A 23,571-nucleotide genomic window follows, 5' to 3' on the forward strand; every position below is an offset into this window, starting at 1 on the left:
GAAAGGAAGGAAATTCTCGACTTTATTTCCGACGGAAACTTTTGAACAACAGGAGCATCAAACTTCATTCTTCACTTTTATACAATGGAGCATACTGTAACTTACTGAATTAGAATAATGACAACGACGACAACGACCAGGACTGACAAAAGGATGGATCTTCCAACTCCCGAATCTTTGGCTCTCTCCGCATCTCTCTTCACTTCATCGATCGACAATTGGATCCCATCTTCCTTTGGCACCTCCTCCACCCTCCCTTCGTCTTCTCTTCCTGAACTGCGTTTGGGGTCAGGAGGCGATGACGATAGACATGGCTTGGGTCATCCATCAATCAACCAACCTAAACCAAGAATAAGTGCTGGATTAGGAGCTTTAAACAAGAAATTTGGCAAGAGGCCGGTCCCTCATGTCTCGAAGACCAAGGATGAGATCATGGGGAAAGGGGAGAACGAGAGTGAAGATGAAGAAGAATCAAGGACAAAGATGGTGGAAAGAAGACCGAGATCTAAAGTGGTCGAAGTATTGAAAAAGAGGAAGAAGAAGTTGAAAAATTCGATATCTATAACTCATTCTTCTGTCAGCAAATCTACCGTTCCACCCTCTATCAATCAAATCATGTCAACATCCTTGCCGGATCTTTCCATATCCCCTCTACCATCAATACCTATTTTTGCGAAAGTAGATCACATTCAATCACATGTCTCTACCATACCCGAAGTCACTCCAGATTCCTCCCACCTTGAACCCGATGCTGTCCAACTTCACGAACACTCGAGGATAGACCACATGATTGTCAACGACGAAGATGAGGACAGAGAAGGTGGGGCGCAGGGCGTTCTGACGGATGTAGCATTCACCGCTTCTGGGGGTAAAACAAGAACACAACTTCGGAGACAAAAACGAAAGGCGGCGAAGTTGGCGGAAAGGGCGCGATTGGAGGCGGCATCTCGACTTGGGAAATGAAGGTTATGTGAAGGGACATCTGGCGGAGAATGTCAAAGAGTTTCGCTCTTGACAAGTAAACATCTATAATTGAAGAGGTAGGTCCCCTTACATCCTGTCACGTTATCTCATTTGGTGTACACCCGTCATCCCCTGCCAGTGTAGCCTTTCTGTTCCTCTCCTCCTCCGCGACCTTCACCGATATGCCAACTCCAATTTCTCATGCCAATCACCATCTTGGCACATCTTCCAAATTCATTACTTTACCTGGGATTATTCGTCTGCTCATCCATAACGTAAACGCCGACATCCTCTTGTTTCTCTCACGCGGCGGGTAGAGTGATTTAGGACGCAGGATGATTTGCATACGGTTGGCTTTGAGCTGATTGGAGCAGGAAACCCCGGTCTTCCCCAAAAGATAGATCCACGAGATATGCATCACTTCTGAGCGCTTATTTTCATTTACTACATGATCCGATGGCCACCACTTTGGCAGCTTCTCATACGGGGTTCTCCGCACTTAACAAGGATCGGAAATGCTGTGTTTATCGTCAACCTTCTCACGCTGACCATGGAAAATCGAAAGTCGCCTTGAACTCCGCTTCAAGCATACACCGTCTCAACTTACAATCATCGCAAATGATGATCGACCTACGTCATAGATAAGGGGGAAGACGGGAAGATCGACTAGAAGTGAATTTCACATGCCGGAGAATCAAATGAGGATTGGCAGTCCGATTTAGGCAATGAAGGGTTTGTGTGACTTTATGACCAAGATTTGCTATGAGGACAGATCTTCTTCCACCCGAAGCCTAACCTATCTTACCCGATTGGGTGTCGAGCTCGTCACTTTGACTCTCCGTCGCCGTAACGCCACCTCGGTGAGACGGGGACACGGGCTAGCGGGTTACATCCTCCTTTGAGGAAGAAGTGAACACGTCACTGATCTTGGTCTCAGATATGACGTTGGGTCTTCGTCTCCAGTCAAGATAATCGAAGCAGTGCCCTTTCCTTTACCAACGCTTCCAATCAGTCCACGAATGCCGGACATGCCAGCCATGCGGACTATGATTGAGGCGTTACGGACCTCTTAGATCGAAGCCGATTTTCGGCCGATCTATATTGCCAGGAAAGGGTATATAAGGCTCCTCTTGTTCACTGATACCTTCAAACCTGATACCACACACCCTAACAATAACTGATCATATAATCTCCATCAAACTTCTGACATTTGAAGGATGTATTCCAAACCCGGGTCTGCTACTTATACACTTGGATCGGTAAATACATCGGTGGTCACAAACACCCAGCCCGACTTCTTTGAACTCAGTCACACCTTCATTTCCCTGACGAGTCGGCTTACTAAAGTTGTCAAGTTATCGGCCCCAGCTCCTGTGCGTGATGAGGCTACTTCATCTCCTAAATCACCCAGAACAGGTCTCCAAACTCTGGAAGAATTTATAGTTACGTGCGGGCTTCGCGCTTCCCAAGAAGCAGGAACGCCCTTGCTTACGGGAGACAAATCATTCCCCCTTCTAACGGGGGAGACTCCAATGACAGGGCATGTTTCAAATGAAGGGATCTCATCATCAAAACATCCTACGCTCAATGCAGCTTCACGCACCAGCTTGATGTCATTAGGATCATCTTTGGCCGGAAAGAGTATGCATGAACCAATTGCTGAGGCATACAGGAAGGCCGGACTTCCAGAACTAACGCCTGGCGGATCGCAAGGAATGTGCCCTCCACCATTCAAATGTGGGGGCCATGCCAGACTCGGCAACAATGGTCTTGTCCTTTTGCTCTACGAAGAACATGCAAGTAGGTTGCAGCTTTTAGTCACAAATAACGTTGATACAAACGAATATCTTCAACATACGTGGTCAGACTCTCAGCCGGCTGTGACCACTGTTCATGAAGCAGGTATGACATGGACTTACTCACAAGCTCATTGATGGTACATGTACAGTAGAGTACCAAAATGTGCTTGACATATTCCCCTTCTGTTTATGGATCAAATGCAGGCCCCGAGTTGATCCCTCCGGCTTCGTCGCGTTCCTATGTATGTACCTGATAAGTCACCGGACAATGCATACGGTCTGTGCTTTTGATGGCATCATGATGAAAGGATTGCCGACGCACGGTCGTTAGTAACTCACTTTTCCACAAACCGAGACCCGGACTCCTGCCTTCCAAGCGTCCCACCCTTCAACCTGTATGTTATGGACTACCACACCCCCGTCTGCCACTCATAGATTATGACGGGGACGTATATAAGTTTGCTATGGTACCGACTACTCGGTTTCGATCGGACCCCAAATGTGTCCTTCGATTAGACCCTCTAACACCGCCTCGTCATCGTCATCGCAATCCTGACCCGCAGGGATCCTTTCACGGGGTGTTTCAAGCTAAATCCTCCCCCGCCGCAAGCAGGACGTGTACATATATGTTGAGGAATTATTACCTTTTCCCATCAAACAACATGAATCTGATTGCAAATCAAGTCGCAGGTACGAGCAATCACGTCACAAACTCTGATCCTTTCGTCGATTGGCTCGATAATCAGTATCGACGAGTGCAGAACTTGGCGCGGCAGAATGATCCCAATACTCCTGATACTCTCTTTGATCTTGGCCTTCTTATGTGTCATGAACATGACTGCCACGTCGGTATTAGGACATTAGGGTCCACGGGGTTATGGTTGAGGAGTCCCTGAGCGTAGTCAGCAGATACATTATTCGAAGCTATCTGTTATCTCTTCGAAGAATGTATCTTCCTCTGTCTGAACTACAAGTATTGTCTAAGCACTAGTCAGTAGCAAGGCCTTGTCTCTCGAGAACCTAGAGCCGTCTTGACATTATGCAGTACCAGGGAGGACACAAGCCGCCTATCAGACGCCAGTTGCTTGGTGACTCATCCTTCGCTACGCTGACTGGAATTGCGGAGGAGTTCCTGGAGTGCGACGGTAGTCAGCACACTATCGATAATATCTTGAAAAGATGGAAATGGGAGGAAAAATCTCAAGCGGGGTATTCCCATCAGATCTTTGTGAATCCCTCTGATGGATCCATTGGCTTTCGGCTCTACCAACGCTTCCGGAAGCATGTGGAAGGGTCCATAAGTCATGCACAGTATCCCAAAAGAACTTCCATCACTGTTACTTATGGGCTGAGGACTTATACAGCTACCTTCACAGACTACGGCAGGGGGTATGAGAAACGAAGCAAGATCCTCACATTTGAATGCAGCAGCTCACAATTGATTACGGTAATTGGGGTATGCCTGCAAGTTTCTCAGATCATTCTGGGCGTAAAACACTGGTTCCCGAGAATATTACTGTCCAGCATGTTCAGATGAGAGTGTTGGGCACCTCCCATTTGAACACGGACTGGCTATTCAGTCTCAAAGGTCCGGACTTTCATGTGTTGAATGTGCATCAAGGGCCATACTTTTTCAAAACCAGCTCTGTCATAGCAGAATATGACCCGGTAACTCATATCACCACTACTATAGACCCTGCCTCAAATCCCAGTCATCCAGTTCCAATCACTGGTCAGGTCACTGATTGGGCTACTGGTCAGGTTCAGAGTTGGAAGCCCCCTAAGTACCCACCTTCCATCCTTTCTTATTACACTAAATACTGGGGGTACAAGGATGACAGGAGATATGTGAATGGGAGGGAGTTCACTGGTGAAGTGTCATGGCTCTATCCTATGCCGCCTGTACCTGTCATGACTCAGACGAGTGGCGCCACCATGACTCATTAAAAGTCATTGAGTTACCCCTGAATCAAAGAGACTTTGTCACGAATATACGACTGATGACAATGAAGCCGCAATGGTGTGTCTCTGTCACGAACTACGTCGTGACACCTCGATCATTCCACCAACAATGACCCTCCTTTGACCATCAAAACCCCCATCACGCCTTAACCTCTTTACTCTATACGTAACTCAGGACATCTGAGACCAAGTACGGTGAAGTTAGATGGAGTTAGGCTGAGTAGGGACAATGGGAGCAGAAGTGCGGCAATGTTAGGCGGAGTTAGTCAAAGGAGGAGAAGGATGGCCGGGCACGTGGGGAAGTTGGACAAGGTGCGTTGAAGTACATCAAAGGGCAAGAGGGTTGGGTGATCGTCTAGGAGGAGTAGTGTCACGGTCCTGTCCTTGACAGATCTCTAAAGATCAAAGACAGGTGGACTGCAACTATTTAGTTAGCTTGAACAACAACGGTTAGTATGTTGTTTGTGAACTTGTGATGTGGTCGGACGGCTAAAGTGACTTGCGAAGGATCCAAGCAAGTCGAGATGACGACAAGGGTGTGTGATATGACGTGGACAGGGGTTTTGTCGATGTAAGGCGTGTCAAATATGAGTATATGTCAAGAAGAGAGATCTTTGTGAAGTGGCAAATAATTATTTTTTGATCCTTGTGAAAAAGAAAACTACAAAGTAGATATGTGCTCCTTTTATACCTTTCAGAGGGATTCAGAATGAGCTTTTCAATGAGTCGACTCATTGACTCATTCTTGTCTTGTCTCTCCTTTTCCCCTACAACCTCATTATCTCATTGCGTCTCAATGAGTTCTCAATGAGTATTGATGAGTTGTCATAAATCTAGAATCTCAGTCGCAGCACAAGCAGTTTATAAAGGGTCTCAGCTCATACTATGAGCTGAGCATTGGATCTTTTAGCACAAGAGCTTAGTGCACGTCACCCTTTAGGCATATGCATTACAGAATGCTCAGCTCCACCATGACCAGGGTTCAACTCCCTGTGTGTGCACATTCTCGAACCCACTTCTTTGTGGCACACAGAGGCTTGTGGCAGTGCCACATTCTGGGATCTAATTTGTCATGGGAAAATCCGTGGGAGGATTTTCGGTTCAGAAATTGCTGGCTGCTGGGACATCAGCCCTTGAGGGGGGGCTCCTGTCATAAATCTAGAATCTCAGTCGCAGCACAAGCAGTTTATAAAGGGTCTCAGCTCATAGTATGAGCTGAGCATTGGATCTTTTAGCACAAGAGCTTAGTGCACATCACCCTTTAGGCGTATGCATTACATGAGTCTCAATGAGTATCAATGAGTATTGATGAGTCTGAATGAGTCTCAATGAGTATCAATGAGTCTCAATGAGTATCAATGAGTCTCAATGAGTATCAATGAGTCTCAATGAGTATCAATGAGTTTTCAGGGTAACTCAATGAGTTTCGATGAGTCATGGTGGCGCGACTCGTCCGAGTCGTGACAAGTAGATAATATTTGTCACGGTCCTGTCCTTGACAGACCTCAATGGATCAAAGACAGGTGGACTGCAACTGTTTAGTTAGCTTGGACAACGACGATTAGTACGTTGTCCGCAAACTTGTGATGTGGTCAGACGACTAAAGTGACTTGCGAAGGATCCGGGTGTCACGAACTACGTCGTGACACCTCGATTATTCCACCAACAACGACCCTCCTTTGACCATCAAAACCCCATCACGACTCAAACCTTTTTACTCTACACGTAACTCAGGACCTCTGAGACCAAGTACGGCGAAGTTAGATGAAGTTAGGGTAGATAGGGACAATGGGAGCAGAAGTGCGGCGAAGTTAGGCGGAGTTAGGCTAGGTAGGGACAATGGGAGCAGAAGTGCGGCGATATTAGACGGAGTTAGTCGAAGGAGGAGGAGGGTGGCCGGGGTTCGGAGAAGTTGGACGAAGTGCGTTGAAGTACGTCAAAGCGCGGGAGGGTTGGATGAACGTCTAGGAGGGATAGGTTATATTAGCTGAGAAGATCGCTGAAGTTCTTCAGCGATCCTTGATTGTTGTCAGTAGTAAAAGACAGATAGAGATAGCTATAAATCGAGATACATCGCCATCAGTAGAACAAAACCCTAGTTAGAGTAACTACGCCGAAGTACGCCGTAGTTACACTCCTTTCGACGTTTGCGCCCTCCTGGTTGGGTGAGACATCGACTCAGAGCGTGAAGTTAGCCGAGGTTCGTCGACCGTCGGTCTATTAGGAAGTAGTTGCTCGACGGCCGTGACACCGGGCAGGTCGAGATGACAATAAGGGTGTGTGTGATGGTGTGGACAGGAGTAATGATGATGAGGGATGTGTTGGGATGTAAGTAATATGTCAAGAAGAGGTCTTTTGTGAGTGGCAAATAATATTTTGATCCTTGGAGAAAAGAAACTACAAAGTAGATAGGTCCAGTATTTGTACTTTTCGAAGGGGATCTCATGCACATCCAATGTCGTCTCCCCTCGTGTCTCCTCGTCTCCTCTCGTGTCTCCTCGTGTCTCCTCGTGTCTCCTCGTGTCTCCTCGTGTCTCCTCGTGTCTCCTCGTTCTCCTCGTGTCTCCTCGTCTCTTCTCGCCTCAGGGTCATGGGTCACGACACTGTGTTAGCCGGGTCGTGACAATATTAGCTGGGAAGATCGAGAAAGTTCTTCAGCGATCCTTGATTGTTGTCAGTAGTAAAGATTGATAGAGATAGCTACATTCAAATTGAGATACATTGCCATCAGTAAAACAAAACCCTAGTTAGAGTAATTATGTCAAAGTATGCCGTAGTCACACTCCTTTTGACGTCTGCACCCTCCTGGTTGGGTGAGACATCAACTTTGAAGCGTCAAGTTAGCTGAGGTTTGTCAACTGTCTGTCTGTTATAGAGAAGTCATTCGACGGCCGTGATGGGGAATGAATATGCATAACTTTACCTGTGTTTGAAATCCGTCCAATCCTGCTTGTTTGTCACAAAAAGCACAAGTGGGGGTGGAAGTACAAGCAAGATGAGACCGCGTCAATCTCGTTGACGGAAAGGCAACTTTCTTGAACACGATCGGCCTTACCTTCCGCGTTCGATCCTGTCCGCTAGAATTATATACGTGGGTACGTCCATGTCTAATCTTGCGGGAATAGAAATCAGAGAACCGTAAGGATGCAAGCGGTGAGGACATGGCGAGACGGCGTTCTCGATCCGCCCGTCCGGCCGAGACGCGCGCGGAAATCGGGTTCGGGTCCGTGGACAGGAGGGCTTCTTTTTTAGCGGATGTTGAACTTCTAGAAACCACACTGCCTTCTCCTATGACCTACTTACTATATAACCTGAAACTCATCTTCTCCCTTTCCCTCCCATCTTCCCAGTTTATAGATTGACTATCAAGAAGGAAGCGTCTTCTACTTACAATGTTACCACCATCACGATCAAAAACACCAACACCCGTCGGTCCTCGAGATCAAACCAAATCAAAGTCCATTTTCAGAGGGAAGTTCCTCTCTTCTGCTCCTGTACCACCTTCCAATTGTGCACCATCTTCAAATGCTACTACCCCTATGAGCTCTCAGGCTAATGAACGGCCTTACCATGCAGCCTCTTCCAATGACTCAGACCGCCCTGGACACTTGTTAGACAGCTTGGACAATCCCTTCTTTTCAAACAGGGACCGGTCTTCCAATGGGGACAGCACTGTTTCCTTCCATGAACCAGTGGGTGATATGAAAGAGTTCCGAACAAGGACAGATGAATCAGCAAAAAACCTCCTCCAATTGGCTGACACCATTGAAAAACGCCACTACACCCTAATTGCACAGGTCATTAAACCGTATCTCACAGATGACATGCAAGAACTTCTGGAGCCCTTCTTTGATTGTTACAACTGCAGCAATAAAACGGATTTTTGGGATGATGCTGCAGGCAGGAAATGGAGAGCAATCTCCCTTACTCCTGCCATGGAACAAACAGGTCGGAATGCCTTGTTTTATGTCAACGACGGGAGTGAAGTTGTAATCAATGGTGTTCTAAGCAAAGAAAAGATTCAACTGACTTGTACCCGTACCAAAGAATTGTCAGCAGCTAGCAGTTTAGGAGACCGCAGCAATGAACAGGTTTTTGTAGTTCGATACAACGGTAGTGACCTCCAATGCAAAGTGAAATATAAGGATAACTTGGGGACAAGCAGATTAGTCTCAATTGTCCTGAGAGATGAGCATGGGACCATATTTCCTTTCAAGCCGTCAGACAGGGTCGATTTGTCAGAGACACTGCCATGGCTCCCTGATCTCAAATGCAAAAAGCCAGCTTGCACCTTTAGAACGGTTACTTATGAGTCTCGTGAATCATGATGATAAAGATCAGGAATGCATTTGATGTTGGAAGCATATTGAGTTACATTACATACACTCAAAATGTTCAATGAAGATTTCAGGAAGAAGATGCAGATGAATGTTACACTACCTACAATAAAACTCATACCCTACTCCTCTGTAAATTCCTCGGACCGACGACTGGCCGTCTCAAAGTAGCACCCATATCTTCCCCTTCTTCCATCCTATTTCCACCCTCGGTTCCCGTCCCTACAAAACTACTAGCCAGCATACCCAAGAATCCTCCACCTACTGCCGCTCCTGGCGATGCTGCCAAAGTCGGAGACAACGCCATTGGCTTGCTCGTTATCTCTTTCGGTCGTTTCAATACCGGTATTGGTCTTGCCGGTGTTGGAGGATTAAGTGATACAGTTGGGATCGGTGGTGTTCCCCCTATTTCTTCTCTTTGAGGAGCTGAGGTAGTTGTTGAAGGTGGAGGAGGTGTAGTAGGTCTTGTCATCCAAAATCTAGAAAAAGTTTCTAACATTCCGCGTTTCTCCACAGACCGTCCCATTCGTGGTGCTGGAGCAGTGAGATCAACTTGTATAGCCGCTTGACTGACAAAAGTGGAACGGATACTGGAGTCTGATAATCCTCTCGGTCGTAATGTTCTTTGCAATAATGGGGAAGGGGGACGATCTTCCAAAGGATCGGTCCCTGATTCGTCAAGTTGATCGGCGGTGGGATCGATAACAGCATCTACCATAGCTGATAACCTCTTTCGTTGTGTAGGAGAGTCACGAGGATGTTTATTGGAACGATCACCAAAGTATTGAGAACTTGCGATCCGAAGACCGGCACGTCCAGAAGTAGAACTAGAAGGTATGGATGGGTGAGCGAGTACTTGCCAAGAACCAGAAGTCGGTGTTGAGGGACGAGGTTGAGCACCGGCAAAGATACCCAATAGGTCCGACCTGTTCACTCGACTTGGACTGGAACGAAGCGTTCTCACTTGAAGAAGTGCGGGATTAGGGGCGAGAGAGGTAGAGTCGTCAGACACTAAGTCTTGAGGACTTGGGGAAGGAGGAAGAACATCAACCACTTTGTTTGAGATGGTGGGGAGGGGCGGTCGAGTAGTGATAGGTCGAGCTATGGCCGCCCCAGCTTCAACGGATACGTGTGTCGTAGTGGCTGAAATGGAAGCTATTTGTTTCGGAACTGCACGAACAGCCATAGGAGCTGATATCCCACCGTCGGTCTTGCTAGGTTGAATAGATGTTGTCTCTGGTGTTGGATTGGTGAATAACTTGGTGATGGGAGCTGCAATCCATCCTAAACCTCCACCAGCCGCTTTGGCTGTCACTTCTTCCTCATCTTGTAATGCTTTCCTATGAAGACGTTTGGCAAGAGAGGGGTCGATAGTCACATCATTCAGAACACTTTGTAATTCGATCAAGTCGGTGAAGACGTCCTTGAGTAATTTGAAAAGTAAGATCATCTCTTTTCTCGATGCCGTTGAGACATCCAATAGACCGCGGAAGTGATGACGTAAATTAGAAACTTCACCGGAAAGAGTCTTCAGAGTCGACTGGGAGAGATGGCCAACATCACCTGGTAGTCGTTGAGCCTTGAGACGTTTGTTGAGTGAGGGTATATCTGCGGCATGTAGACGGACGAGTAATTTGGCGAGCCATTCGATAAGAGATGCTAAGGTATTCTTTCCATCGTGCAAGGAAGAAGTTTCCGATCGTTGTTCCACCGTTAGAGGAGATGCCGTAGAAGCATCGAGGCCAGATCCCGACACCGCTCTAATGCCCATATTGGAGATGTCCGTCTGTACACCTCTGGATCGCGTGAGTAGAAGCAGAGTTCGACGATGTACCCTGTTCTCGTTGGGTAGGCCACTGATTTCTAACTCTAATGTGGGGGAAGGCAAATCTGTCATGTGTGGATCAATGAGAGAAGAATTTGGTTCATGATCGATTGATGGTTCTGAAGGGGGGATTGAAAAATCGACAGAGCTCCGATATGTGCCAGGAGAAGCAGAGCGATGAATTTGAAGGAGGAGTGAACGACGTTTTCGACCGATTTCCGCTTGTCTGAAATATTCTGATGCACTTGGTGAATAAGGAGGATCCGTTTCAACCAGAGTTGTCGAACCGTCCACATCTGTAGACGAATGTTCAGCGATAGGATCTACTCCTGTGGTCTGTTATGTGAGTAAGTTTAATCAAGTGTATGATAATCCATGACTCACTGTGTAATTTTTAACCCCTGGTCTACCAATACTCATTCTTTTGACAGATCGACTCGTTTTGACAGGGACACCATTTAAAACATATCCGATACCGCCACTGGGACTACTACGAAACATTTGTTTCGGACTACTTCTCCCACTCTGTGGACTGGTTACTCCTGATATTCCATCACCTCCAGTCACACTACCCGCATACTCTCCTACAGAACCATATCCTAAACCAGGTGAAGCTAAATCCGTCGAGACACTATACGATGAGTGTGCCATGGAATTACGTCTGTTCTCCCATCCATTTAATGCCTGAGATCCTGATCCAGGTCCGATGGACATACGAGCCCAGCCTAGTCTATCGGAGAAGGTAGCAAACGATGGACTGGACTCTGTCCTACCATGTCCCTTTCTTGCCAATTCAGTAGCCAGATCGAGACGTCCAGACGCGATAGAGTCCCCATCGCGAGTTTGTAAATGGTCAGGAGATGACCGTCTCGCGACGCCGACCACTGAGCGTAGATCGTCTATTTCAGTTTTGAGTACGATTGATTCTTCCCTTGATGATGAGAGCATAGCCGATACTTCGGCCAGGTCATGTTTGAGAAGGGCGTTGGTAGCAACGAGATCCTCGAGAGTTTTCTGATATTCTGGCGTCTCGGTAGGATCAGAAGCGTGGAACGTCTCGGATAATTCGGCGTGAAGGACGGCGAGACGTTCTTTCGCATTGGCCAGTAAGTCTTGAGCATCATTGGCGCGAGCTTCTTTGACCTCGTCTATCTCGCGACTGGCGACTTCCAATTGACCTTCAAGCTCGGCTGAGTGTCAGCAAATCTGTCAATTCCAACCACCTGTAACTTAGTCGAACGGGTAGCGAATCCCACATGGTACTGTGATAATGCTCTTGGAAGGGAATCAAAGAGTATCGTTCCACTCACCTATTCGAGCCTCGGCCCTCTTTCTCTTCTTGACCTCATCTCTAACTTTCTGCTCTTCTACCTCGGTCGCATCCCTAGCATCCTCGTATCGTTTTTCCGCTTCGGCTAACCTTTCCTCCCACCCATGTCCAGAAGCCAACGCCATACTCTGTCTGTTGTTTCTATCTCTCAAAGCAGTGAGCTCTTTGCGAACGTGTGTGAGAGATTGTTGTGTGAGAGCTTGGGTATGGAGAGATTGCGTGTATCGCTATAGGTCAGCATCGCCGCGACTTGACCTACGCGCCTCGATACCTCGCGTCACCGGCGTGTACATGCGAAGACCAGCAGGGGGAAGAACGAATCACGACTGCCAGATGGGAGATCTTGCTGTATTTGATGGGAGATCCGGCAAACACTATAATAATAATGGATGTGAGACCAGATGATCAGAAAGGAAAGAACACCAATCTCACCTTCTCCAAACCTTCCATTTTCCTCAACAAATCAGAATACTTCTGTAATTGCGTCTGACTCGCCCTATCCAAACTTTTGACCCTTCTTACACTTTCTAACAATGCAATCCGTTTCGCTTCGACCTGTTTATGTCAGTCTTTGTGTTATTCTACATCAACCCAAAGAGATTGCCTCAATCGAAATCGATCATGTAACCTACGTCATTGATACGATAGATCGAATCAATGAAATGAGTGAAAACATACCTGTCGTTCTAACCTTTCCACATCACGTTGAGCTTTACGTTCCAGAGCTTCGTATCGTTGTAATAGGGCGTGCCCGATTTCTATGAGTATCAATATGTGTCATATTTGTGAGACATGTGAATTGGAGATCAAAGAATTTCAAAGTACGACTAGGTGTGAAACAAATTTATGACTAAGTTATTGACAAGACAAGATCAGGTAAGTAGGTGAACGAGGTTGATATGAAAAATGAAAGAAACACCCACCTCCGGACAATTTTAACCTCTCCTCTATCCTCTCTCTCTCTTGTGCGGCCTTGCATCCATTCAAACCACAACAACATTTCTCTTCCCCTTCTTCCCGTCCCTCATCCAGCTCACCCAATTGTGCCGCCAATCCTTCGAGTGTTTGGGCGGTTCGTAAGAAAGTACTAGCTGTTGGAGAAGTGGGAGAAGCAGGTTCGGGTGGACTGGTTATGCTACGACTGTGACTTTGACTTTGACTGAGTGAATTAGGATCGGAGAGAGAAAGGGTAGAGGCGGACAGAGGTGGGTCATCCATGTTGGTAGAGGTCATTAGGAGGTGATTGGTGGATGTCAAATAGAGAGATCACTCCGGAGATATCCTTGTCGACCTGTATGTCATTCGTATCTTATGTGATGGGTCGGGTATGTGGAGTATATGTCGGTGGCGAGATTACAGAGGTGAGTGGAGGTCGTGGACGAGGGATCGTGTTTGTCGTGTCGTCCGGTAACTTGACGGGTTATTCGTTTCACCCTCGGTATCTTGCGAGCAATGTAATTCGTGTCCAGTTGGTATGTATTCACTGGTCGTGGTCGTTCAGACGTTTCTCAGTCGTACCGTAAGATGAAATAGCTAAGTATGGAAAGATGTCTAAGTACAAAGGGAAACGAGTCGTTTTAGTGACCTTACGCGACTGATTTTGTTTATCAAAAAAGTGGGAAAAGATTGTCACCCGATGCTTATTTTTTATAAAACTTCGCACCCGGCATCGACTAGCACAACAGCGGCTAGCAGATAGCAGGTCCTTACTACAACGGAGACATGTTCACAAAGAAGAACACAGTAGATAGTAGCGATACATAGGATCTAACAGATATTACTCCTACTGGACGTGAATCTTTTGAGTCATTATGGGTTCATACACGTAAGCAGGAGAAATGTCAATTTGCGACACGTTCTTTTCTAAAGTCGTATCGTTATATATGTCCGATTGTACTTGATCCCAATCGATCTTACTGCCTGAAGCAGGCAGAACTCTTCTCAGTCTACCTTGTCAGTCTCTCCCATTCCCCTCGGGGACAAAAAGCCTACCTCTTCAGAGAATCCTGATCAAGGGTACATATGGTTTTGAAGAGTTGTTGGTGGTAGTTCTGTTCTATATTGGCAACACGCGTCACGATGTAAGAAGCTATTGATCGGTCGTCTTTCAGTCGAAGAGGGAATTCAAATTGGATGGAATGTCTCGATTGTAGACGAACATTGGTTTGTTCAAAATAATGCACATCGACGTTCATTCGACCAGTCACGGATCGTATTGTGGGGTCGACTTTCCATTCGCTCTGCCATTTGCCCGTCCTGTAGCTCAGCGAGACCATTGAGAATAAGCAGAAGAGACCATCCGCTAGGTTATCCTTGGAATGGAGTTCTCTGAGAGTGTTGAAAGCCGAAGACTCACCAAAAGTTCGCTTTGTTATTCAACTCGGCGACGATTTCGAGGGTGAAGAAGGATCCTACTTGTCCTTGGGGAGCAGCAGTCTGAACTGGAGGAGGGATAGTCTGTTCGATTCCCTCTTTGTTCAACCCCTCATCAAGTCCCTCCGAATTTGTCCGGACTTGATCCAGGGAATCCTTCGCCTCGAGGACCAATGCCTGTGGATTGATTGCGCTGACAGAGACCTGACAGTGGCCAGTAGGATAAGAGTCTTTTACATAGGCTTTGAGCGATTTCTCCAGTTCTTTCCTAAAAGTGTCAGTTCAGCTTGATATGTTTGATGACGTGCTTACCGAAGTGACCTAGATCCCTCAGCAATGTTATATGGAGCATACTCCACAGGGTTCTGAAGTCAGCATTTTTCGAGGACTCGGCACTCATACATCCAGCACTCAGACCGACTCCGGCAAATGAATTGCAAGGAGGTATGATCTTACCCACAATGGATTTTGCTCAGCAATCCAATTGATAAAATTGGGGGACTCATGATGCCATCCCGTGTGAAGCACTCACCAGTGTGGTATCATCCAGGATGAAACTTCTCTCCGTTTCATAATCGACGTATCGATGTTCCCGGTCTTCTGAGCCCTCGGAGATGATCGACTATTGTTCAGCTTACAGTCTGATGATGATAACTCATGGTATTCTGAATTGACAGAGAGCTCGAGATACGCCATAGAGAATGTTATATATGAGTAGGAAAGAGGGAGATATAAAGGCAAAAAGGAGAAACGGATCAGGTAGGAACTTACAGTATGGACCGGTACATCTTGAAATGGTTCATGTTGGACCACTGCGAATTGTTGACGATTAAATCTTTGTAACTCATCTTTGAGAAGGTCCGGGAAATGTTCTTTGTCGTCTACTATGATACTCAGATCTACCAATCAGTCACTCCTCCTCTCGACCTTACTTTGGATAGTGACATCAATAATCAACTTTATCCAACAGACGCTTCTCGTATTTTCTACTGTCTTCCTCTAGCCAAAGATAAAAACCTTGGTCATTCTGGGCCTTTCAAGGAAAGGCATTAAGACTGATAAATCTGCTTCAAAAAGGGGCCGGGGAGAAAGATGGAATGTAAGTTGACATACCATCAAACACCTCCCTTGTCAATCAGCTCTCTTTCTCAGAAGATGAACGAACCACTCACTTGAGTTGTCCGGGAGGAGCTAGATGAATCAACTCTACCACTTGATTCATAGTAACCATACCGTATCACCTATCTGCCTGCATTGTATGATCTAAGTACCAGATTTGAAGAAAATACCACCACCCATGGACCTCTTCTGGTTTCTGGATGACTGTGCCTGACATGTGGTAGCGAACAAGTCACGTGACAGACAAATGTCAGGGAGGGATGTTTCAGAAAAGTCTAAGTTTCCAAACCTTTCTTTCGAAATTGAATTTACTCTTCACGGTAGTCCATATCATAATCCAAGAGATCCAAGAGAGAATCAAGCAAGCATGGGTGGTGGAAATGTGAGTTTCTATCCTTCACACTTTATACATCAAACCCTCGCTTCGTAAGAGATTACGTTTCAGGTGTTAGGAGGTATTTGCCACTCAGCTTCCCCTCGATGTTTTTCTTCTGTTTTTTTAATGGTGTGAAGGAAAAGAGTGATTGTGAACCAATTAACATTTAAGTGAAGGATAAGAATAGATCAAAAGACAGAATCCAGTTAGAAACGAAGAGTGGAGAGTATAAAGCTGATGAAAAGGGAGCAAAATCAGCGAAAGATCGTGAGAGAAAAGCAGCCAAAACGAAACAAGCCAACAAAGAGAATTCTTCGCAGTTGAAGACCAACGCCGTGAGTATTCTCACTCTTTCCCTTCGTGCTCAGTATCGAATCTTTTCTATGGTATCTCATTCCGTTCTCATCGACGTGAATACGACTCTGAGGCTCACAGAGGTTGCTCAAGATGAGGATGTTATGAAGATGCAAAGATACTCATGAATCTGGTGAGGTTACAAACGTGGATGAGGGTCTGAGGAAACAAAGACGAACGAAAAGTAATCTCTCTGCGGTGTCCTACAAAGTTTACAGGAGTCATCACGCGGAATATCAATTAAGAATATCTTTTTTTCAACGCTCGTCTAGTTACAGGGATCCGGTTTTCAATGAGGATATAAGAAAGGAACAAGACTGATTTGTTTTAGGCAGCTCAATCAATACAATGCGTAATTTGTAAAGCTACTTTTCAGGGTACGGCCAAACAACCTTCGTAAGTTTCATCTCCTTTTCAACTCATACTTTCCCCTGTCAGCAATTGTCTTTCCCCTATAATGTGTCTTTTTAACCCATTTGAGCCCTAGTGGATTCAAGATATATATCCTTTTCCCCTTTCACAGAATTATTGGATAAGACTGGGGAAATTTTTGTTCCGGTGTCTGACTGTGTCCTTGAATCTCACAAGGCACAGTTGTGGGTTCAAAATTTAGAATTCAAGAACCGAGTGGAATGGGTGATGGAGATTGGTTGAATGGCATTATGGGGATATCGGAAATGATGGAAGATTGCTTGTTCAACGGGGAGAACGAAATTGACGGGGACATTGAAAGCTGTGAGAAGATCAAAAATGATTTTAGTAGCTAATGACCAGACTCCAACTTCATATCGATAGTAAACATTCCAAAGCTTCTTTTGGAGAATGTTTCCCAACTTATGTTGCTGCTTAACCTAATCCTTTTTCAGAAGGACCATTTAGATGTACACATATTGCTGTCGTTGTTTTTTGCATCGCATATATTCGTTTCAATTTCAAAATTTCAAATTTCAAAAGCTTCATTCATACTTTCCTCATCACTAACTAAGCATTCTACAAAACCTCACTTCACATCAATCACTCCCCGAGTGTCTATAAACTTCCCCGCCGACATTGATATTTCTTCACCTGCCAAACGGAAATATTTACTGTCAAGGAAGTTTGAGGATTACAGTGAGATGTTAACATGAAGGGGAGAGAGATGGTATATAAGATGCGTGAATCAAGTTTCATGAGCAATATCAATATCTCCCTTGCCGAGCTAACATAGCTCTGATCATTAGCGCTGAGACTGTTTCCATGTCTATCTCTGAAATAATAGAGGTATTCGATATGATTCAAGGAAAATAAGAATTGCTTGATGATGTGGATAAAACTTGATGATAAGAAAAATCAAACTCACGCTCGTTCGGGGTTCATACCTGGTGGACCCATCTGAGTCATCGGAGGAGGGGGTTGGTTGTAATTTGGTGGAGGTGGTTGGAAATGAGATGGTTGAGGTGGATATGTTGGGTAATTTGGAACATTAGGATAGCCTGGATAACCGGCTGGAGGCATTGAATCTGTTCGTTAGTCATTATCACAAGTATTCCTTTTCCACATCTTTAGTGATTCCACTCCATTGACTACAGCGTATAATTGTAAGATTAGAATCCGTATGATATCACGAGGTGTGAAGTCAAATTCGATATGAACGTTTGTATGGACGAACAGAAGAAATGTGTGTAGGAGGTAGGAAGAGGGTCGAGGAAGAGGTAAAATAAACTCACAAGGATTAGGTGTCATACCCATCATTCCAACCATAGGAGTCCTTCCTCCCATTCCCATTCCAATTCCTATAGGAGGTTGCAAAGGAGTACCTCTCATCCCTCCACCTAAAGCTGGTGTTCTTCCACCTGTCATACCCAAAGCGGGTGTCCTTCCACCTGGAGTTCGTCCACCTATCATAGGGGTACGAGCAGATCGAATACCTGGTGTTTTCCCTCCTTGTCCTTGTTCCGAGAGACGGGAAGAGTACTGAGCTTTGAAAGCATTACATAATTCGGTAACACCGGGTACTTCAGCGTTGTTGAGTTGATATGCTCCTGGAAGAACTTTGACCGGCTGAAGAGTCAGTCGGATGTTCATCCTTGGAATGTAGTTTACTTGATGGATGACAATGAGAAGAGGTGACAAAAATGGGGAAGCTGATGTCTTGGTGACCGCAGAAAGAGAAAACGATGGGAATGATGGGGGTTGGGAATGTGGGCTGATGAAATGATATCGAAAGAGAGGACTGACCCAAGTTTGTATCACTCCACCATCTTTCGTAGACTTGTTCAAGAAACATAATTTGAGATATCCCGGACGATCAGAATCTAATGAAAAACCGTACATACTTCGACCTGGATGAGCTTGAACGTAATTTTTCAAATACGCCTCTATATCATCAGTTCATTCGATTCCAAAACTCCCATGAAGTCGACCAATCAAAAGAAGAAATTATCTACAAGGAAGGGGAGAGGAGGGAAGAAACGAAATAAATGATTATGTTCAAGGGCATATGTGATCATAAAAGGAAATCGAGATTGACTCACCTAACTCATCCTCCGGTCGATACTTTTCGTGCATTTGCATCTCATCAATCTTCCTAGCTATCGCTTTAACATGATTGATGATCAATTCGTCCAAATCACTATAACTGTATTTCCCAGCAACTCTTAATATCCTACCTAAACTATATTCATTAGGTTTATCGATTTCTTGAACGTCTATATGTTGATATACGTCTTCATCAACTTTCCAAGTCACAGCTAAATGATCTGAACCTTTACTACTTGGTCTGATAACAACATCACCTCTTTGTTGTGAAGCTAAAAATTGTTCTGCTTGACCTGAATTCATTACATGCCAATTCGGATGATTGACGACTCTTTTAACACTTCCTGCTTCTCTTCGTTTTTTATGTTGAGCAGCTTCTTCCGCAGCGTGTTTCCTAGCTAAATCGTTATACGGATCATCCCTGAAAGGTTGTAAGAATGGAACTGCTTGTCGAACATCTGAAGGACGAGTTGAAATACGGACTTGTAATCTTGATGGTTCTGTTGAAATTACGACTGCTCTGATAGCTTGTCTTGAAGTAAAAAGATCTTCACATGAAGATATAGGTTGATCTTCATCCGCCACGTAATCTCTTTCTAATATTGCGTCCATACCACATTCCAAAGCACAAAATACACGAGAAGTTAATGCTTTTCTGACAGTGGCGGTAACTAATAATCCTCTTCCGATGGTTCTTTCTGTTTCACCAGTGAGCATTTGAATAACTTCCCATTCTGTAGGAATGTAAAAGGGAGGTCTTCTATCCGCTCGATAAGAAATCAATTCGGCGACGATCATTCCTAATGTATGACGTCCAACACCTTCGCCTTGTCGTTGAAGATTCCAAGCAAAATCGTCCAAATTCAATTCGGCCATTTTGGCAGCACGATCTTCATCTAACATGAGTTTGAGAACGACGGCGGATTTATGTTCGTCTTCCACATCTTCGGCATCGAGATCAAGAGCGTCTTGACACATTTTTCGAGCAAAGTCATAATCGTCTGGATGTATACGAGTCATATCGAGGGGTTCGGCAGCATCCGTTGCGTTCTTTTCGTCCAGTACAATATCTTTCAGATCCGTTTCGATGGATAGGAATCCAGGGGCGTTGACAAGATTCGTAGGTCCTAAAAGTCCCAATGCCGCGAACGCATCTCGATTGACTAACGCTCCGTGTCGTTGTATACCATTGATCAAAGCGTCGGCTTTTCGAGGACCTAGACCTGCGATGAAAGGTAACATGGATCGTTGATATGGGTCGGCGACGCATGAATTGACTTCAATACCCATGAAGCAGACCGAGTTGACCAATCCTCTCTCCAGGTGGATGAGAAGCTTCTCTTCAGGGATCTGGTTGTCAGACACAATCTCCATTATTCGACCCCCATAAACACGCCAATCAAAATTTTACAGAGAGCGAGTGTATCCTTAGTTTACAAAGGCCGATTGGCAATTCAATTGAGTAAGACAACCACATACCAGTTTCTGATGATGTTCCTGGAATGTGATCGAAGTGATCCGTTTGCCCAACTTGCAATGTGCGTTCAGCGGGTTCTGAGCATATCGTGCCAACGCCAACGCATATCTTCCATTGACGGGCATCGTAGGATATTCCTTCTCAGCCTCTTCGCTCCTCATATACAACCTCGCTGTGGCGTCATTGACGAATACCAAAGGCGTGAGGTGTGGAGCGATCCTAGCTTCGTATTCTGCAGCCGCAACGGCGTATTCTTCGTGAGACGAATAGGCTTCCGCAAGTGGGGCACGTGCTTCGGCCGTCTTGGCCGCCAACTCTCTCAATGCCACCATAGCATCGTCCCGTACTCGACCAGTCTGAGCAGAAAGCCCTCCGATGACCACCACGGAAGGTTTTCGACGTTCGACCATGTCGATGAATGAACTCTTTTCCGCTTCGTCTTTGAGATTGTCGAATTTGCTCTGGGACCGAATGTTGCCTCCATCGTCTAACATGACGGCGATGACAGCGTCTTTGATGTCTCCTCGACCGTTACTGATGGCTAAAACGGTGGGAGTTTCGCCTTGCTCCATGTCGGGGGTGGCGAACGGTCGAACATTGACTCTCTGCTTATAAGCTACTGCGACGAGCCATGGATGGGAAGTATTTGGGAGTCAGGGAACGGGGTCTGCGGGGGGGAAGAGAGGAAGAGGAAGAGGAACTGACAAATTCAAGCTCCATTCGACATCGCTCTGCCACATATTCTTCCGCCGCCAGACGCATATGCTCTTTCACCCACCGCGCTGCGGCGGGCATAATCAGTTTACTCACGACGTCTTGACATATTTCTTCCCTCATTTCGTTCCAAGCGGTGGCCACCTCTCCGTACTCCATCGATCGACAACACCGCACAAGCGGATCGGCGAAGGTTTGAATATCGGCCTCGGGAATTTCAATGACAATATTGATCAGACCCTCTTCTTCTGCCTTGAGCATGTGGAGGAATTGGGGCGAGTCTTTAAACATGGCAATAGGTTTGCGTGTCAAGAATTTGAACGTCTGCAGATCAGCGACAGCCATTTTCAAAGATGTCTTGTTAAGTGAGGGGTGGAAGTGAAGCGAGGAGAGTTCGAAAATCCGGATGAAGCGATGCCGGTTGCGAAAGACCACACTTACATAGTAGAGATGATATTGATCAATGACACTGATTCCTCGCTCTGTAGGATTCACAGTGACTACGCCAAAGTACTCCATAAACTCCCGTGCTTGCTGTCTGATGGAAGGATCTTTCGAGAATTCAGTGGTCAAAATCTGACTGGCAGCTGACGACGATCAGCACATCTCAGACTGGGTTTGGTTGCTCACCTTTGAGAGCCGATTCTCCTGTGAGAAAGGGTGTCCCTTCTCCTGCATACTCGGCAGCTAAATCGAGTGGCATCTTGTCCGGATTTGTTGGTGGTACAGGTGAACCTTCCGCCTCGTTGAAAGTTGTTGCCACTTGATTGACCGAAACACCGAATGCCTGGTTGTCAGTCCGACATCATGAGACAGACAGTAGGACATACTTTGACTAGCTGCATGACTGGACCGTGTCTCAGGTCATCAAATCCTGACCTTTCAGGTGGCCTCTTCCCACCTTCTTCGATACTCTCCTCCTCTTTGATAGCTCGTAAATCTTGGGAATAATGATAAGCCAACCACTCCATTGCTTCCGCCGCACTTTCGATACTGAGCATACAGACACTGGGCAAGAGAGTCTTAGTGAGATAAGAATCTTCAACATCCGGTCTCCGTACTTTGATCTTCTCCCATGCGGCTTTAGCCTGTTCTGTGCGCTCATAAATAGCTCGAAATCGAATGCCGAGAGTGTGCAATTGCCACAGTTCATCACGCTCCAGGAATTGAGTGAAGGACCGTCCTTGATCTTCCAATTTGCCCAAAACGTCTCTCTTGTAATGCCACAGATAGGGTACCTCATAATTCTGTACGAACATCATGTCGAGGGCTTTTGACACCGCAGCGGTAAATTCAGCTGCCAGCTCCGAACGTCGAGGTCTGGGATATGGTGTCGGGTCTTCGATGGAGGGTAAGGGATAAGCGCCTTCTTCGTGCATCCCGCAGAATAAATATTGAGTGCGATAAGAGATCTTATTGTACGCCCAACCAGCGGCGAGACCTGGGGGTGGGTAGAGACTCTCTGGAGCCAGGACGGGGTTATCGGATAGTGTGGAGTTGAGTAGTTGATGACGTTCAGGTTTATCGTTTTGAGCGATGGCTTTGTCTTCATCAAGTAACAGACGTTCTTTGATCTCGGCTGGGTCGAATACCTTTCGAGTCAGCTCGATACATCAGCAAACAATTTCCCAACTCACGTCCTCCAACCGGAGATCCTTCTTAGTCTCCTCGTACTCATCCTCATCCATGGCCTCGTCTCCCTCAAGGGCCCAGTCGTAATCATGACCATCTCCAAAAACCGCGTATTCTTCATCCCAAGATCTAAACGATCAGTGATCTGAATACGTGAATGGGAAAACTTTGACTCACACGCTGTCTACTCCAAGCATCTCTGGCCGTATCTTAGCCGCCTCTTTTCTCTTTCTCTTTTCCTCTCTCCTTCTCTCCCTCCGCTCTTCCTCTGTTTCTCCCTGAACTGCCTCATCATCATAATCCTCCTCGATGAAATCTCCCATATCATCATCATCATCATCCCCCCTCTCGTCCTCCCGGAACATATCCTGCAGGGAAACAAAACGATCATTACTAGCTACCGATCCACTCCTCCCGCGAGCTCTCTTGACAGGACGAGACGGTCCTGCAAGACCCATATTCTCATTGATGAGATCAAGTTCATCATCTGACAGTCGAACTTCATCCCGTTGCCGCCGTTGTCTTTCGCGTCGCTTCCGTTTCCTACGTTCTGCTTTACGCGCAGCTCGAGCTTCTTCATCGTCCTCAGATGCAACTTCAGCCTCTTCGTCGTCTACGATGAACCCATGTTTGACGGCTGCGAGCTCGGCGAGGTCGTCCTCTGATTCTTCGGATGAATCGTGAATGTCACCATGAGGACGAATATCATCCCCTTGCCCCTCATCAGAGGGAGATTCAGATCTATGTGACATGGCGGGTGGTTGAATGGAGGCGATGGCGAGGTGTTAGCAGT

General features: G+C 46.1%; 7 protein-coding genes across 7 annotated transcripts; 4 read left to right on the top strand and 3 right to left on the bottom strand.

Annotated features, from left to right (window-relative positions):
• Positions 1-153: 153 nt before the first annotated feature.
• TREMEDRAFT_61772 (uncharacterized protein) lies at positions 154-963 on the top strand (the record flags this gene model as incomplete). The annotated part of the gene is made up of 1 exon (XM_007004107.1): positions 154-963. The coding sequence occupies one exon, from the start codon at positions 154-156 to the stop codon at positions 961-963; it is 810 nt and encodes a 269-aa protein (XP_007004169.1).
• Positions 964-2,180: 1,217 nt separating this feature from the next.
• TREMEDRAFT_61773 (uncharacterized protein) lies at positions 2,181-2,897 on the top strand (the record flags this gene model as incomplete). Its single annotated transcript, XM_007004108.1, has 1 exon — positions 2,181-2,897. The coding sequence occupies one exon, from the start codon at positions 2,181-2,183 to the stop codon at positions 2,895-2,897; it is 717 nt and encodes a 238-aa protein (XP_007004170.1).
• Positions 2,898-3,801: 904 nt separating this feature from the next.
• TREMEDRAFT_61774 (uncharacterized protein) lies at positions 3,802-4,709 on the top strand (the record flags this gene model as incomplete). Its single annotated transcript, XM_007004109.1, has 2 exons — positions 3,802-3,990; positions 4,194-4,709. The coding sequence occupies 2 exons, from the start codon at positions 3,802-3,804 to the stop codon at positions 4,707-4,709; spliced, it is 705 nt and encodes a 234-aa protein (XP_007004171.1).
• A 3,407-nt stretch (positions 4,710-8,116) lies between these two features.
• On the top strand, positions 8,117-9,052 carry TREMEDRAFT_61775 (uncharacterized protein; the record flags this gene model as incomplete). The annotated part of the gene is made up of 1 exon (XM_007004110.1): positions 8,117-9,052. The coding sequence occupies one exon, from the start codon at positions 8,117-8,119 to the stop codon at positions 9,050-9,052; it is 936 nt and encodes a 311-aa protein (XP_007004172.1).
• Positions 9,053-9,176: 124 nt separating this feature from the next.
• On the bottom strand, positions 9,177-13,434 carry TREMEDRAFT_68429 (uncharacterized protein; the record flags this gene model as incomplete). The annotated part of the gene is made up of 7 exons (XM_007004235.1): positions 9,177-11,005; positions 11,048-11,222; positions 11,271-12,076; positions 12,197-12,443; positions 12,649-12,771; positions 12,895-12,974; positions 13,140-13,434. The coding sequence occupies 7 exons, from the start codon at positions 13,432-13,434 to the stop codon at positions 9,177-9,179; spliced, it is 3,555 nt and encodes a 1,184-aa protein (XP_007004297.1).
• A 565-nt stretch (positions 13,435-13,999) lies between these two features.
• Positions 14,000-15,820, bottom strand: TREMEDRAFT_61777 (uncharacterized protein; the record flags this gene model as incomplete). Its single annotated transcript, XM_007004111.1, has 8 exons — positions 14,000-14,162; positions 14,209-14,472; positions 14,573-14,857; positions 14,902-14,954; positions 15,122-15,211; positions 15,361-15,488; positions 15,703-15,716; positions 15,762-15,820. The coding sequence occupies 8 exons, from the start codon at positions 15,818-15,820 to the stop codon at positions 14,000-14,002; spliced, it is 1,056 nt and encodes a 351-aa protein (XP_007004173.1).
• A 1,559-nt stretch (positions 15,821-17,379) lies between these two features.
• TREMEDRAFT_71488 (uncharacterized protein) lies at positions 17,380-23,530 on the bottom strand (the record flags this gene model as incomplete). The annotated part of the gene is made up of 12 exons (XM_007004301.1): positions 17,380-17,647; positions 17,778-17,937; positions 18,235-18,478; positions 18,656-18,795; positions 18,952-20,305; positions 20,435-21,037; positions 21,138-21,470; positions 21,588-21,733; positions 21,777-21,933; positions 21,977-22,738; positions 22,784-22,907; positions 22,956-23,530. The coding sequence occupies 12 exons, from the start codon at positions 23,528-23,530 to the stop codon at positions 17,617-17,619; spliced, it is 4,629 nt and encodes a 1,542-aa protein (XP_007004363.1). The 3' UTR covers positions 17,380-17,616.
• Between the last annotated feature and the right edge of the window lie 41 nt (positions 23,531-23,571).

The sequence above is a fragment of the Tremella mesenterica genome (assembly GCF_000271645.1).
Source record: "Tremella mesenterica DSM 1558 unplaced genomic scaffold TREMEscaffold_4, whole genome shotgun sequence".
NCBI classification, from domain to species: Eukaryota; Fungi; Basidiomycota; class Tremellomycetes; order Tremellales; family Tremellaceae; genus Tremella; species Tremella mesenterica.